Below are 16,421 nucleotides of genomic sequence, written 5' to 3'. Positions count from 1 at the left end.
TTCAAATCTGGTCTCAGACACTTAACACTTCCTAGCTGTGTGACCCTGGGCAAGTCACTTAACCCCAGCCTCCAAAACAAAACAAAACAAAACAAAACAAACAAACAAAAAAAAACACTAATGTAGAGAGCTCCTTCAAATGTATTTAATTTTCATCATTGTCCCTGTGCTGTCATTGGTGTTATTCACAAATCTTAGATAGTAAGAGTAATTAATGCAGTTTTGCACAAATACTTTTACATTCTGATCATTCAAATTCTGTAATTGTAATCTTTGCTGTTAGAGTAAATGGTTAAAGAAAGAAGGTTCGGGTCACTTTTGTAATGCTTTAAATTCTTTTGAAATTGTGAGCTGTCTCTTTTGTTCAGAGACTATTGCCAGATTGAATTTTGGGGGCATGCACAGGTTCTTTAATTTGTACAGACAGCATGGAGAACTTGATTTCTGTGAATTATTTAATACTTTGAACATTTAATTGGTCAACAGATATACCTTGTACCTTGTTTTACATGTCCCTTGCTTTTTGTAATTTAGCATTGTTCTTCCATCTGGTAGGCTTATTCTTCAACATTGTGTCTACCACTATGCCTATAAAATCACATGTTGCCAAATGCACCAAATAAGCCTCCCCAATTGTAAATTATATTTGGATGACTAAATTTCTGCTCTCCTGGAAATAAAAGGCACAATTTTGAAGATTAGGCTTAAATTATACTGTGTTTCAGATTAGAAGGATACAGTAAATGGGATATTTTAAATGTTTGAATTAGGTGACATTTGAATTCTTTTATTTTATTATATATCAATAGCTGATTAAAAATAACCAAATATTTCTAGTTAAAAAAATTATTAACTATTCCAGCCTGTCTGTCATGGGAAGATATAGTAGGCGTGGACTATGGTTGAATATAGTTCAAGGGGCTGATTACAGCAGGAAACACTCTGGTAGAAATCAGAAATTAAGGCACTCTAAAAAGATATAAGTTCTAGCATCAGCTTTGAATATAACTCCCTGAATGACACTGGACCAATTAATGCCCATCACTGGTCCTTAGTTTTGTCTTCATCAACCGGGACTATGTCTCAATGGAAAAAAATGTGTATAAAAGAAAAAAAAAAGATATGTATGCAGGTGTAAGTAATGTTTTCATTATAAAGACACTATGAATGTTATCATTCTTCCCCTTACTTGAAGCAGAGTATTTTAGATCTATTTTGTTTCTACCCTTCCCAGTCTATCCCCCCTCCCATTTCCTCTCCCTAAAGCAAATGCAAATTCAGATTCTGTGTGATTCTTTGAGGTAGTAGTTTCTCACTTACCTGTCATGGAGTGGGTCAGTCTTTGACTCTATGGTTCTTCTATGGTTAACAGAAAGTTGGAAGTAATCAAGTGGAAACCTGTGGGGAAAAAATATGTTTTCTACCAATTATTGATGTAGGATGCAATTCCTACAATGAGATGATTTGTAGTGCATCTATTTTTAGTAATGCTTGGTTTCTCTGCTGATTTAATTGGACAGGTATGTTCACAGCTCAGGATTCATACTAAAGTAGCATGCATCCATTGCCTTTTTCTTTCTTCCATGGGTGAGGAAAGGGAAGAAGCTACTTATTTTATCAAATTCTCACTGAATCAGTTTTTCCTGGGGGAAGCAATGGGAAGCAAACTGAAATCTCTAGCTCCAGGAGCTCAGAATTTTCAAGGTTTAAGAGAAAAATGACATGGAGTGGGAAGAGCAGTAGAAGAAATGGAAGAGTGCTAAAGTAAGATTTTTCAATAATCAGGTTTTATTGTCTTCTAAGAAGAATGAAATCAGTAAGAGTCATGTTCTTGGGGGAGTCATATCTGTGTCCCATCAGATGCCTCTTCTGCAGATTGGATCTCTGTCTTAATCTCAGCATAGAAGGAATTCTTTGATTACCTGATCTGACATCATCATGGACCTTCTGTTCTAGGGTCAGAGTCTTTAATGAGTCCCAAAGGAAACATTTCTTGACCTGATTCCCCTGACTCCCTTACCTGCTAAGAAAGGGAGCAACTCTTGTGTCCTAAGGATTTCTATCCAAATATGTACATCATAGAATTGAGTGGAGTTTATTTAAAATATGTATGTTAACTTTATTCATCTTAAACTCACATTTTTTGTTATCTTTACAGATTGATCTATGATCTTTGTCTTGACTTTTACCTCTTTTTGCTTCTCTCTCTGCATGTGGGTTTGTTTTTGCTCATCTCTTAATATACTAAATCTTAATAGAAAAGTAAACCTGAAATAGTGTAAACAGTATAGATTTTGGAGTCAGAAAAACTGGATTCCAGACTCCAATACATATTAACAGAGTGACCTTAACCAAGTAATATGATTTCTTAGTGTCTCTTCCTCTTCATTCTCAATATTAGAAATTGTGGAACAGATATTGATCAGCATTGGAAGATTAGGTTTTCTCATTATTAGATAATTTTTTCTAGTAAAATTTAAAATATCTTTACTCTTTCAACTTCTCTTTTAAAACACATAAAGTTGTGATAGATATTCTCCTTTCATAAAAAACCCTCTTTTAAAACACATAATGTGATAAATATTCTAACTTTCTTTATAATGTTGTCTATGATGTACATTTGTATGCATAGTTACATTTTTATTTTGTTCAAGTATAACTTGTATAATTTTGAAAAGACTTCAAATTCATCAAGAAGTAAGATATATATATTATGTTTGAAATACTTATTTCCCTCCCTGGAATTCTCCCTTCTCCATTGTCTTCTCTTGCCTTGTTGCCATCTTGAAGACATTAAAGGAAGTGGAACTATAACCTCAGCAGCTTATTGTAAATGTAGTTATTGGAAAGTAATTTGAAGTTACAATGTATTCCATGGCTATTGGATAGGAAGAGACTATTCACAGAAAAGTCAGGGTGGGAATCATACTATCTTCTACCTGGTGGAACTATTCCCTTTTTTTCTTAAGATCTTGATACTGAAATAAATAAAAAAGTAAGTAAATAAATAAATAAGTAAATAAGTAAATAAATAAATGGATGAATGAATGAATAGATAGATAGATAGATAGATAGATAGATAGATAGATAAAACTTGATAATGGCCTCTGAAAATGACCAAAATGATGTAAAGGAAAGTTTTTTTTTTAAGAGCACTATGTTTTATATACATATATTGTATTTAATTTTTACTTTAACATATTTAACATGTATTGGTCAACCTGCCATCTGGGGCGGGGGGGAGGAGGGGAAAATTTAGAACAAAAGGTTTGGCAATTGTCAGTGTTGTCAAATTACCCATGCATATATCTGGTAAATAAAAACTATTATAAAAAAGAGTAATATGTTTAAAAATTTAGACACCAAGAGGCAGCTAGGTGGTGCAATGGATAGAGCACCAGCCCTGAAGTTAGGAGGACCTGTGAGACCTGGGCAAAAAAAAAAAATTAGAAACCACATTGATCAAATTTTCTCTGTAGTAATCCTAAAAGCAATTAAACCCAATAAAAACCATTTCAAATTCATCAAAACCAATTGAAACCAGTCAAAACTAGATAGACCAGTTTAAACAGGTCAAAGTTAGCTTGGACTAGGTTAATCTGGACAAATGTGAAAACCAAAAGTTTAAACCAGTTCAAAAAAGCCCAAACTGGTTCAAACCAGTAAATACTAGTTAAAGCCATTCAATTAATAAATAACAGTGAGTAAGCAAAGAAACAAGAAACTAATCATTGATAGTACTTCAGTATAAAAAGAAGATCAGGGCTGATAGTGAGGTAAAAGAGTGACTCCTACCATAAAAAGTAATGTCAAATGGTCATTGGTCCCAAAAGAAATCTTGGAAAAACTTTAAAAAAATATTTTAAAAATTAAAGAGAATGAAGGAAAGTTAGGGAAAAAAATGAAAAGTTATTCAAGACAATTATGAAAAGAAAGTTAAACAGTTGTGAGAAGAGATACAAAATCATAAGGAAGAAAATAAAAAGGGAATCAAAAATCAAAGAGAGAACAAGAAAAAATAGAATAAAATAAAAGCAATCTAAGAAAATAATGAAGGGAAACTTAACCAATTAGAAAAGGAGATACAAAATTTTAAGGAAGAAAATAACTCAGAAAACTAGAATTGGGCAAGAGGAATTAAATATTTATAAGAGAATCTGAAAAAAATCTAATTTGAAAAATCATTGATCTGAAGAACAGATTTGGAAGAGACAATATGAGAATTGTCAGACTACCTGAAAGTTGTGTTTAAAAAAAGAATCTGAATAAAATATTACAAGATATTAAGAAAAAATTCCCTTAAGTTCTAGAAAGTAAAGCAGAAATAAAAAAAAAATTACCAGTCACCACCTCAAAGAGATCATAGGAAGAAAAATTACAGGAATGTCATGAGCCAAGTTTCAAAATTCCCAAGTTAAAGAGAAAATATTTTAATCAACAAGAAAAGAAATTAGATTCTGTGGAAAACCAATTAGAATTTCACAAGACATAATAGCTTCTACAATAAAAGGCCATAGATCTTGGGACATTATATTTCAAATAGCAAAGGAGCTGGGGTTGTGTAACGAGCTGTCGTCTCTAGAAGCTGCCGGATCGCTCTCTGGGAAGAGATCTGCTGTGTCTACTCAAATCTTTAAGACAGATTCTTCTTCCTGTAGTGAACCGTTGTCTCTAGGCAGTTGCTGTTAACTCTTGTCCTTAGAAGTGACTTCCCTTCCTGCAGAGAGCCCCGTCAGGCCTGATGTAATGCAGAGAGTCTTCTCCTTGTCTCTGGGAGTCCTCTCTTTTATTCTCCCAGAGAATGGGCGTGGGATAATGCAAGGGCTTCTGGGAAGAACCACCCCAGCCAATGAGCTTGCCCCCTCTATCAAGTCAACCTGAGTTCTCACCTTGTAATTGTCCAGAAAACCTCAGTTCTCACTTAGTAATCCTAACATCTCCCCCTTTCTTTTGATTTAGAACATAGGACAGTCATGACCTTGAAACATAAATCCATCAATATGGGAAGTATTACAGATAATTACATAAATGACCTTGAAACATAAATCCATCAATATGGGAAGTATTACAGATAATTACATAAATTACATAAGCATATAGTAACATAGTAACATAACACATGCTAGAAGTATATAACATAATCATAAATTGAAAATTTATAAATGTCCATAAGTCCATTGTCCATTAGTCTCATCTTGTGTGAGGAAGTCCAATGATTCCTGCTGGTTTTTAAAGTTCTTTAACAGTCTTCTTATTATCCATGCTCTTTCAGTGTCAGATGTTTCTTAGATCTTCTCCTTTATTTTGAGGTTTTTCTCTTTTTCTGTCTCTCTCTGATGGACAAGGCGAATATGACTCGTTGGCACCCATCTGATTCCTTCTCCTGCTGAAGAAATACAAGCAAACCCTCTCCCCCAGGCAGTTAACCTATCTAATTACCTTCTATTTACCACTTTCTAAATCTCTTCTCATCATCTGGCAATTACATTGGAATTGTTTGCACTGGATACAGCCATGTTGGTTTAAAAGGCCTGTATTCTCCCCAAGTGTAATCCATTTTTGCAATCTGATTGCCTTTTGGCTCACTTATCAGGTAATCCCTTTCTGCCATGTGATTGCTTTTCTGTTGGTTGATCAAATCAGAGTCCTGACCTTCTAAAGGCTCTTTGGGTGTAACATCAGCTGCCATCATGCCCCAAGTCTTTTTTGCCTGGGGCCCTGGACCTGGGCCCCTCATCCCATTTCCCTGAATTATTCTACACTCTGATGCCCAATGGAGTCCTCTGTTGCATTTTGGACATGGGGTTTTAGGTCTTCTTTCACCCTGTCTTCTCACTGTATCTCCATACCTACACTGAGCTCTTAGATGCCCAATTTTTCCACATTGAAAACATCGCCGAGTTTCTCTAGAAGGCCCTTGCCAGGAGGGACCCTGTCTTTCCACATTCATCATTGTCCGGGTGTAAAAAGCATTTGTTCCCACTGTAGCACAGCGTCTTATGATCTCCTCTAAAGGAGCATCTTTGTCTAATCCCCATATAATTCTTTTGCAAATCTCGTTGGCATTTTCCTTAGCCAGATGTCTGGTCATTATTTCTGTAGCTGAATTTTCTCCAATAGTTCTTTTGACAGCAGTTTGCAAACGTCCCACAAAATCTGCAAAAGGTTCATTGGGACCTTGCTGTATTTTAGTGAAAGCCTCTCCACGATCTTTCTGTCCAGGAAGGACACCCCAAGCTTTTATTGCAGCCTTAGCAATTTGTTCATATATTGTCATGGTATAATGAATCTGTTCCGAATTCTCTCCATATTGACCTTCACCAGCTAAGTGCTCAAAAGTGAATTGTGTGTTAACTCCTATTTCCAAATTGCATCTGACTTGAATTTTACATAATTCATGAAATTCCGCAAGCCATAATAAATTTTCTCCAGGTTCCAGACATGTCCTTGCTATGGATTTCCAATCATTTGGGGTTAGGACTTCATAAGACAAACCATCTAGTAACATTTTGACATAAGCTGATGTAGCCCCATAAAGGGTACAACCTTTTTTCAAATCCTTAATTTTATTCAAATCTAAAGGTGCATATCTTCTCCTTTTTTTACCTACAGAGTCAGTATTTTCAATCACAGGATATGCATGTATAAAATCACTTATATCCTGTCCTTCTCTCTTAGCTTTAACCAATGCTTTTTCTAATCTTGTCATAGGCTTAGGCTGCTTCACAGGCAATTCTGTTTGTGTTTCTGCCTCTTCCTCTCCTCCTTCTTGCTCCACCCATGAAGGGTTAATTGAGGGAGGAGATGGGAGGTGCTCCTGTTGCTCAGAATTGTACTTAACTTCATTGTTATCTGATTCATCCTTTTCACCTAGTTTAGTTGACACCTCCCCATTTTGCTCCTTCATCTCTTCCTTTAGAATAACATTTTTTAAAGCCATTTGGATTAAATTGTAGGTATGAATTGTATCTTTGGAAACTGAGTTTGGTCTGGAACCAAAGGGCAAAATGTCACAAAGGCAATTGTAGTGTTCACCTAATTGCTCTCCTACTAATTTCCACTCATCTGGATCCAATTCTTTTTCCAGAGAAAAAGAAGGACATATAACCTTCACAGTTCTTAAAAGTTCAGTAATCTCCTCTAAAATTATAATCAATCCTTGGCTTTTCATAACCTTGATGATGCTCTCCAAACATTTTCCTTGAACAGAAGGTGTTTGCCCCATTTCACTATAAGAGATTCCTGGTTTAGCCCTTAATAAGTTAAGTTCCTTATTTATCTATTAGCACGCTCACTTAATCTTTAACAAAGTTTCCTCGTTACTCACGGTTCTGGGTCAGAGAGACTGAGATCTAGTTCGGGCGCCAAATTGCGAAGGTCTGGTCTAGCTCCTCTTGTCAGGATAAGCAAATGTCCTTGCCCCACGTGTGGACGCCAATTGTTGCGAGCTGTCGTCTCTAGAAGCTGCCGGATCGCTCTCTGGGAAGAGATCTGCTGTGTCTACTCAAATCTTTAAGACAGATTCTTCTTCCTGTAGTGAACCGTTGTCTCCAGGCAGTTGCTGTTAACTCTTGTCCTTAGAAGTGACTTCCCTTCCTGCAGAGAGCCCCGTCAGGCCTGATGTAATGCAGAGAGTCTTCTCCTTGTCTCTGGGAGTCCTCTCTTTTATTCTCCCAGAGAATGGGCGTGGGATAATGCAAGGGCTTCTGGGAAGAACCACCCCAGCCAATGAGCTTGCCCCCTCTATCAAGTCAACCTGAGTTCTCACCTTGTAATTGTCCAGAAAACCTCAGTTCTCACTTAGTAATCCTAACAGGGTTGCATCAAAAATTGATTATAATCCTGAATGGGAAATAAATGGATATCTGATTAACTAAAAGACTTTCAAATGTTTGGAGCAAAAAAAATCAGAACTCAATGGAAAATTTGATATGAAAGATCCAGAAGAAATATTAGAAAATTAATGAAGAATAATTTTAAGACACGGATAAAATATTTATTTGTACTATGTGAAAATGTTATCAATATAAATGATTATTAGTTTTATTAGTAGTAGTTACAGTATTCTTAAAACTATTATCATTATTAAGGTACTTTGAAAAAAAACTTCAGGCTCAATTGGATGATTAAGTGATTCTAAAAAAATAAAATAGGTTAGGAAAAGGATAAAAATGAAATTATGAAAACAGGGCTTAAAATAAAGAACTAGTATAGAGGAAGTAGATTAGGGTGGAGAGCTGGTAATATTGGAGCCTAACTCTCATCATGGTTAAAAAGGAAACAATCTGTACATCAGAAGAGGTTTAGAAATCTTCTGAACTTCTAGGGAGGTGAAAAAAATTGGGGGATAAAATGGGGAAAGGACTTTCAGAAGGATATATAGATTAAGATTAAAAGAATGGGGTGAATAGATAAGGGAGGAATTTCTAGAGGAGTGGCCAAAGTAAAGAAAAAGAAAGTAAGAGGAAAACAGGGATAGATGAAAAAAGAAGCTCAGTAAAAATAAGATAGTAGGAAATTTACAAATAGTAAACAAAACTTTGAATGTGAATTAGGAAAAAAAATTACAGCAAAATTTACTTGGAAAAACAAAAAGTCAAGAGTTTTAAAGGAAACACTGAATGAAAATGTAAAGGAAGGAGGTTTAGCAGCACCAAATTTTAAACTGCATTGTAAGACAATAATTATGAAAATTGTCTGTTACTAGCTGAAAATAGGAAGATAGATCAATGGGACATAAAATTTATAGCAACAAATAAACATAATAAGTAAGTATAAAGTCAAGATTTGGAGATTAAGAATTTATTATTTGGTAAAATTGTTAGAAAAACTGTAATGCAGTGTGACAAAAATTGGACAAAAACCAATATTTTATACAATTTACCAAGAAAAATCAAAATGGATACATGACCAAGATATAAAAAGAATTTAGAAAAAAATAGAAGAATACAGAATATATAACTTATCAGACGTAATTTATAGGCAAATAAATTACAAATAAACAAGAGACAGAAACCAACATTTTTTACATATAAAACACCTAAAATCAGAAGGACAACAGAAAAATACATAAAAATTGTAACAACTATAAGAATCTCATTTATTCCCCAATAGGAAATGGTCAAAGAATATGAACAGGCAGTTTGCTGATGAAGAAATCAAAATAATTTATATTCATACAAAAATGATCTAAATCATTATTCATTAAAGAAATGCAAATTAAAACAATCTTGAGATAGCATTTTACCTCTACCAGATTGGCCGAAATGATGAAAATGAAAAATGACAAGTGTTGAAAGAGATGTGGAAAAATTAGGACACTAATTCATTGCTGGTGGAACTATGAATTGATCCAGCCATTTTGGAGAGTAGTCTGGAATTATGGCCAAATAATTATTAAACTATCTATACTCTTTGACCTTACAATACTAATAGTTGGTCTATTTTTGAAGATATTAGGAAAAAAGGAAAAGAATCTACATGTTCTAAAATGTTTACAGATGCTTTATTTCTGGTGACAAAGACCTAGAAATTGCAAGAATGCCTATTAATTGGGGAACATCTGAACAAATGGTGGTACATGATTTTGATGGGATACCACTGTGCTGTAAGAAAGGATGTGTTCAATGATTTTAGAAAATAATGGAGAATTGTGCACAAAATAATGAAAAGGGAAATGAGTAAAACTAAGAGAATATTGTATACAGTAAGCAATATTGTTTCCAGAATGACTTTGAGCAAATAAGTTATTTTAACTACAACAACAATATTAGCTATAAAGGACATGTGAAGATAGACATTATCTATATCTAGAGAAGAAAGTGATAAATAAAAGTACATATAGAATAATTATACATATAGATGTAATATATAATATATAATTTTTTTTCTAATTGTAGTCATCTCTAGGGTGGGGGAGGGAAGAAAAAGAAATTTACATGATAATTTTGTACATTTGAAAGGAATAGCAAGTTGTGCATAATAGATTTGAGTTTTGCATGTAATCATCTTTTTTATTGTTATGGAAATACTTGTTTTATTACATAAATTAAAAATAAAATTTTAAAAAGAAAAGATAATTGGGTCTGTGGATAAAGGTGCTTAGAACTTAAAACTTTGCTTTTAGAAAAATCTTAGACATTCCCTTTTAGTCACCAATGTTCTACTGCCTCCACCCTAGAGATTCCTTTTTTAAAAATTTTATGTATTTATTTATTTAACATTTTCTCAAGTTACATTTAAAACAACTTTTAAAAAAAGACTTTTGAGTTCTAAGTTCTTTCCCTTATTCCTACCCACAATTAAAAAACCACATGTGAGGTAATACAAAACATTTTCACAAAAGTCAAATTATGAAAGAAAACAAAAATCTCCCACCCCAATGAACACGAAGACTCTCATTAAATTAAAAATAAAGAGAAACATAGAGAAATAGTGCTTCAGACTATATTTAGACACAATCAGTTTCTCTGGGTAAGGATAGAAATTTTCATCATAAGTCCTTCAGAGAGTTGTGGATAATTGTACTACTGAGAATAATGGTCATTTAAAGCTGGTCATTCCAGAATATTGTTATTACTTTGTATATAGTATAGTTCACCTAGTTCAGAGAGGATTTTCCAGGAGATTTTTTTTCCTGAGAGCATCCTGCTCATCATTTCCCAGGGAACAATAATATTCCATCGGAGAAAACTCAAAAAAAAATTTTTTACAATTACTATTGCTAATTGTATTTCCCCCCATTTATTCTCTTTCTCTTTTCACCTTGTCCCTTCTCAAAACTTTTTGCTACCAATCACTCCTTCCCCTAATGTGCCCTCTCTTTTATTACTCCCCCTTTCCATATCCTATTCCTCTCCTATTTTCCTGCATGGTAAGATAGATTTCTATACCGGTATTGAATATGTATGCTATTTCTACTTGAACCAATTCTGATGAGAGTAAGGTTCACTCACTTACCCTCTTCCTCTCCACTACAAAAGCTTTTTCTTGTCTTTTTTTAATGGCAAATAACTTTATCATTCCACTTATTTCTTTCCCTTATTCCCAGTACATTTTTCTCTTACCCCTTAATTTCATCATTTTTTAAAAAAGATAATGTCCATTCATGTTTAACTCACACCCATGCCTTTTGTCTATATGTACTTCTAACTACCATAACAATGAGAACATTCTAATGAGTTACAAGTATCAACCTTCCATGTAGAAATGTGAATAGATAAACCTTTTTATTTTTTATTTTATTAAAGATTTTTATTTTCAAAACATATGAATGGATAATTTTTCAACATTGAACTTTGCAAACCTTATGTTCTAAATTTTCCCATCCCTTCCCCTAGATGGCAAATAATCCAATATTTGTTAAACACGTGCAATTCTTCTATGCATATTTCTACAATTATCTTGCTGCACAAGAAAAATCAGATCAAAAAAGAAAAAAAAATGAGAAAGAAAACAAAATGCAAACAAACAACAAAAAGAGTGAACATGCTATATTGTAATCCACACTCAGTTCCCACAGTCCTCTTTCTGGGTGTATATGACTCTCTTCATCACAAGACCACTTAAACAGGCTTCAATCATCTCATTGTTGAAAAGAGTTGTGTCCATCAGAACTGATCATTGTATAGTCTTGTTTGTTGGCATGTACAATGATATCCTTGTTCTGCTCATTTCACTTGGCTTCATTTTATGTAAGTCTCTCCAGATCTCTCCAAAATCATTCTGTTGTTTGGTTCTTATAGAATAATAATATTCCATAACATTCATATATCATAACTTATTTAGTCATTCTCCAACTGATGGGCATCTACTCAGTTTCCAGTTTCTTGCCACTACAAAAAGGGCTGCCATAAACATTTTTGCACATGTGGGTCCCTTTCCCTCCTTTATGATCACTTTGGTATATAAAAGCCCAGCAGAAACACTGTTGGATCAAAGGATATGCACAGTTTTATAGCCCTTTGGACATAATTCCAAATTGCTCTCCACAATGGTTGAATCAGTTCACAACTCCACCAATAATGTATTAGTGTCCTAGTTTTCTCATATCCCCTCCAACATTCATCATTATCTTTTTTTTTTTTTTTGTCATCTTAGCCAATCTGAAAGGTGTGAAGTGGTACCTCAGAGTTTTCTTGATTTGCATTTCTCTGATCAATAGTGGTTTAGAGCACTTTTTCATATATCTAGAAAGTTTCAATTTCTTCATCTGAAAATTGACACCTTTTTAAGTCCTTTATGATATCACTTTCTTGATTATCTCCTTATGCTTCTACAGAGTCCTGCATTTGAAAATCAAATTTTCCATTCAGCTCTCTTCTTTTTATCATGAATACTTGAAAATGCTGTTTCACCGAATGATTACCTTTTCCTCTGAAGTATTATACTCATTGTTAATGGGTAGGTGATTCTTGGTTGCAATTTTAATTCCATTGCTTCTGAAAATCATATTCCAAGACCTCCTGTCCTTTAATGTAGAAGTTGATAAATCTTTTGTTATCCTGACTGTGGCTCTAATGTACTTGAATTGTTTCTTTCTGAATGCTTACAATATTTTCTCCTTCATCTGGGAGTTCTGGAATTTGGCTATAACATTCCTGGGAGTTTTTCTTTGTGATCTCTTCTGGACATGATAGGTGGATTCTTTCAATTTCTATTTTATTCTCTGGTTCCAGAAAATCAATTCATTTTTCCTTGATAATTTCTTGAAAGGTTATGTCCAAGCTCTTTTTTATCATAATTTTCAGATAGGCCACTATTTTAAAATTATCTCTCCTGTATCTATTTTCTAGGTTAGTTGTTTTCCCAATGAGATGTTTCACATTTTTTTTCTATTTTTTTCATTTTTTTTGTTTTTGCTTTATGGTATCTTGATTTCCCATAGTCATTAGCTTCCATTGCTCAATTCTATTAAGGAAATATTTTCCTCAGTGAGCTTTTGTACCTCTTTTCCCAATTGGCCAATTACGTTTTTAAGTCATTCTTCTCATTAGTTTTTTGTATTTCCTTGTGCAGCTCTTTAAATTCTTTATATAATTTTTCCTCTCTTTCTCTTCCTCAATTTTTAAAATCCCTTTGAGCTCTTTCATGGTCTGAGTCCAATTCTTATTTTTCTTAGAGGTTTTGGATATAGGAGTTTTGACTTTGTCATCATTTTCTGAGTGTGTTTTGATCTTCCTTGTCACCATAATAACTTTCAATGGTAAGAAACATTTTTTTTCTGCTGCTTTTAACTGTCAAAAGTAGAGCTTTGTTTTCAGAGTTGGGGGTGCACTGTCCCAAACTTCAAAGGATTTGTGCAGCTGTTTCCAGAAATTCTTCTAGGAATCTGATCACAAGGCCTCTTTTCTGCTCTGGAGCTGTTGGTGTGTCTTGGCCCCACTGTAGTTGTAAGTTCTAGTGTGCTAGCTGGGCCTAGGGATCCACTGGCTGGGACTGTGCTGGAACTGCCCACCAGACTCTCATCTCATTGCCATATATCCTGTCCACTGACCTTCAGAGTCCTTCCTGGTGTTCCTGGGATGAGTGGTCCAGAAACCTCCAGAACTGCTCCTGATTTAGAGATCTGGCTTCCCTGACACTGGGGTCAGGGACAGGATGAGGCCAAAGCTGAGTTTTCCCTGGGACTGCAGAATAGGGTCCCACTCTGGTTCTACAGACTTTTTTTTTGCTAAATTTCCAGGTTCTCTTTGATATTTCTGGGCTGAGATATTTGGAAGCCACCAGTACTGTTGCTGATTCCGAGGTTGGCCCATGCCGGGGTGGGGCTGGGCTGAAACTGCACCATTATCCTCTGCACCCACATTGCAGGATGGATTCCCACCTCCCATGTCACTGACCTTTTTTGCTGAGCTTCTAAGTTGTCTTCAGATGGAAAATGTTTTACTCTGTCTTTTGGGGTGTTCTGATGCTCTAAAATTTGTTTAGAATCATTATTTAAAGGAATTTGGAGCAGTTAGGGGGATAATTTGACTAAGTTCCTCCTTTTACTCCACCACATTGGCACCACCCTCCTAGAGATTCCTTATATATTACACAGAAAAAATACTTTTATTTGGGTTAAATTGTTGTCAGTTTGTAAAAAGAAAAGAATGTACACTATTTCATGTGTGGAACTCAGTGCTGTTAAAATCAGACTAAAAAGAGAACTTTAATAATGTCATATAAAATCTAGGTATAAGAACTAAATGGATGTGCCCTCTAGAAACAAAATCTAGACTGGTAAAAGATAAAGGAATGAACTCAGATTATGAGTTTAGAAAGCATCTAAGACATAAAGCATCTAAGACATATTACACTAAGCATCTCAGAGTGGTGGAAACAGGAAGGAGAATTCATAGACTAACAGAGAGTACTAAAAAAGAAAATATTCTTATAAAGATGCTACCATTTTGGCTCTGAGGGTTCTTTCCCTATAACTTTCTTCACAGCCCCTAGCACATCCTTGTTCCTCAAGCTGTAGATTAAGGGATTCAGGGCTGGTGTGACAATGGTATAGAACACAGAAAGGATATTGTCCTGCCAAGCATTATGGTAGGTACTGGGCAGGACATACATAAACATGGCAGCTCCATAGTACATCCCAACTACTGTCAGGTGGGATGAACAGGTAAAGAGAGCTTTCTGTCTCCCCTGTGCTGAGGGCATGTGAAACACAGAATTCAATACTAAGATATAGGAAGTAAGGATAGCAGAGAGGGGGATAAGAAGGAAGGTCACACCCATTGTGTATACCATAAATTCATACTGTGAAGTGTCAGCACATGCAAGCTTTAGTAATGGAAGGATTTCACAGAGAAGGTGGTGAATCTCTTGATTTCTACAAAAAGGGAAATTCATAGTATAAATAGTATAACCAAGGGCACTTAGAGATGCCAAGAGCCAAGAAACAGCCACCATGGACCAACAAATTTTTGGTCTCATTAAGACCATATAGTTCAAAGGGTGATGAATGGCTACATAGCGATCGTATGCCATGAAAGCCAATAGAATGTCTTCTGCACCCCCAAGTGTCAGGGCCAGAAACATCTGAAGTCCACAGCCTATAAAAGAGATAGTGTTTTGTCCAAATAGGTAATCTACCAATGTCTTGGGGGCAACAACTGTTGTGAATAGCAGGTCCATAAGGGAGAGCTGGCTGAGCAAGAAGTACATGGGCATATGAAGTCTATTGTCTATAGCAATCAATAGGAGCAGAAGACCATTACTAGTTATGGCCACCAGATACAGGAATATGATAGCAGCACAGACAAGTTCAGGGAACTTGCTATCCTGGAGAATTCCAACCAGGAAGAAACTATTTATTGAGGTGATATTCCAAAGTTCCATTCCACAGATTCTTCAATTTCCTGTAACCAGAAAAATGTTCAATAAGTATGCATCCAAATGACTTGGGAATTTTCTAAGTCTCTGATGGCAGAATACATTGAAATTTTCTTATTTTAGAATCAATGAGTTGAGAATTCTCTATGTACCCAGGCACCAGTTTCAGAGATGACACTGAAATAACCTTTAAATTATTTTGCTTTCTTTTTGATAATAGAATTGCTGGCTTTAAAATATACTAATTGCCTCATAATGGATATAAAATTGGTATAAAATTTTAAATAGAAATTTCTCAATTAAGCACCATATTAGAAATCCAAAAAATCAAACATGAGATAATAAAATTGAACATAAGAAAACCACTAAATTAAAACATAAAACTAGGAGGTGTTTTACGAAAAAATATAGATATAATAAAAAAGAGAAGAAAATCAAATGACTAATACCAAAAATGAAAAACATAAATATGCTACTAAAAACATAAAATCAAAGCAATTATTGTGAATTATTTTGCCCAAGTACATGACAGTAAATTTAGTAGTTTAAGTAAAACAGAAGAATACTTATAAAATATAAATTGCCTAAATTAATGGATAAAGAAATAGCATATATACATACACTTATTATAGGAAAAGAAATTGAGCATACCTAAAAGAATTAATTAAGAAAAAAGCATCAGGACATGAGAGATTTACAAATGAACTTTACCAAATTTTTTAAAGATCAACTAATTTCAATATGGAATAAATTATTTGAAATAATAAGAAAAGCAAGAGTTCTACCAAATTCCTTTTTTAAGACAAAGTGATGAAAACTAAATCAAAAAGAGCAATATTATTGACCAATTTCACTCATCAATATGGAATAAAAATCTTAAACAAGATACTAGCTAGGATTTTCAATAGTAAGTCATGAAGATTATATATTGTGACCAGTGGAGTTTATAACAAAAGTACAAGAATAGTTTGTCATAAAGAAAACTATTAATACAACTAATTTTATTAATAACAAAAATAACAAAAGCCATATAATTATATCAATAGATACTTAAAGGGCTATTTGAAAAAAAATGCAACACTTATTCCTATTAAAAA

The 16,421-nt window shown here is 34.2% G+C and overlaps 1 protein-coding gene across 1 annotated transcript; it reads right to left on the bottom strand.

Annotated features, from left to right (window-relative positions):
• Positions 1-14,385: 14,385 nt before the first annotated feature.
• On the bottom strand, positions 14,386-15,330 carry LOC141553358 (olfactory receptor 2AG1-like). The gene has a single exon (XM_074285056.1). It carries the CDS (start codon positions 15,328-15,330, stop codon positions 14,386-14,388), a length of 945 nt encoding a protein of 314 aa, XP_074141157.1.
• Between the last annotated feature and the right edge of the window lie 1,091 nt (positions 15,331-16,421).

The sequence above is a fragment of the Sminthopsis crassicaudata genome, chromosome 2, assembly GCF_048593235.1.
Source record: "Sminthopsis crassicaudata isolate SCR6 chromosome 2, ASM4859323v1, whole genome shotgun sequence".
In the NCBI taxonomy this organism is placed as follows: Eukaryota; Metazoa; Chordata; class Mammalia; order Dasyuromorphia; family Dasyuridae; genus Sminthopsis; species Sminthopsis crassicaudata.
This window is presented reverse-complemented; position numbering and strand designations above follow the sequence as displayed.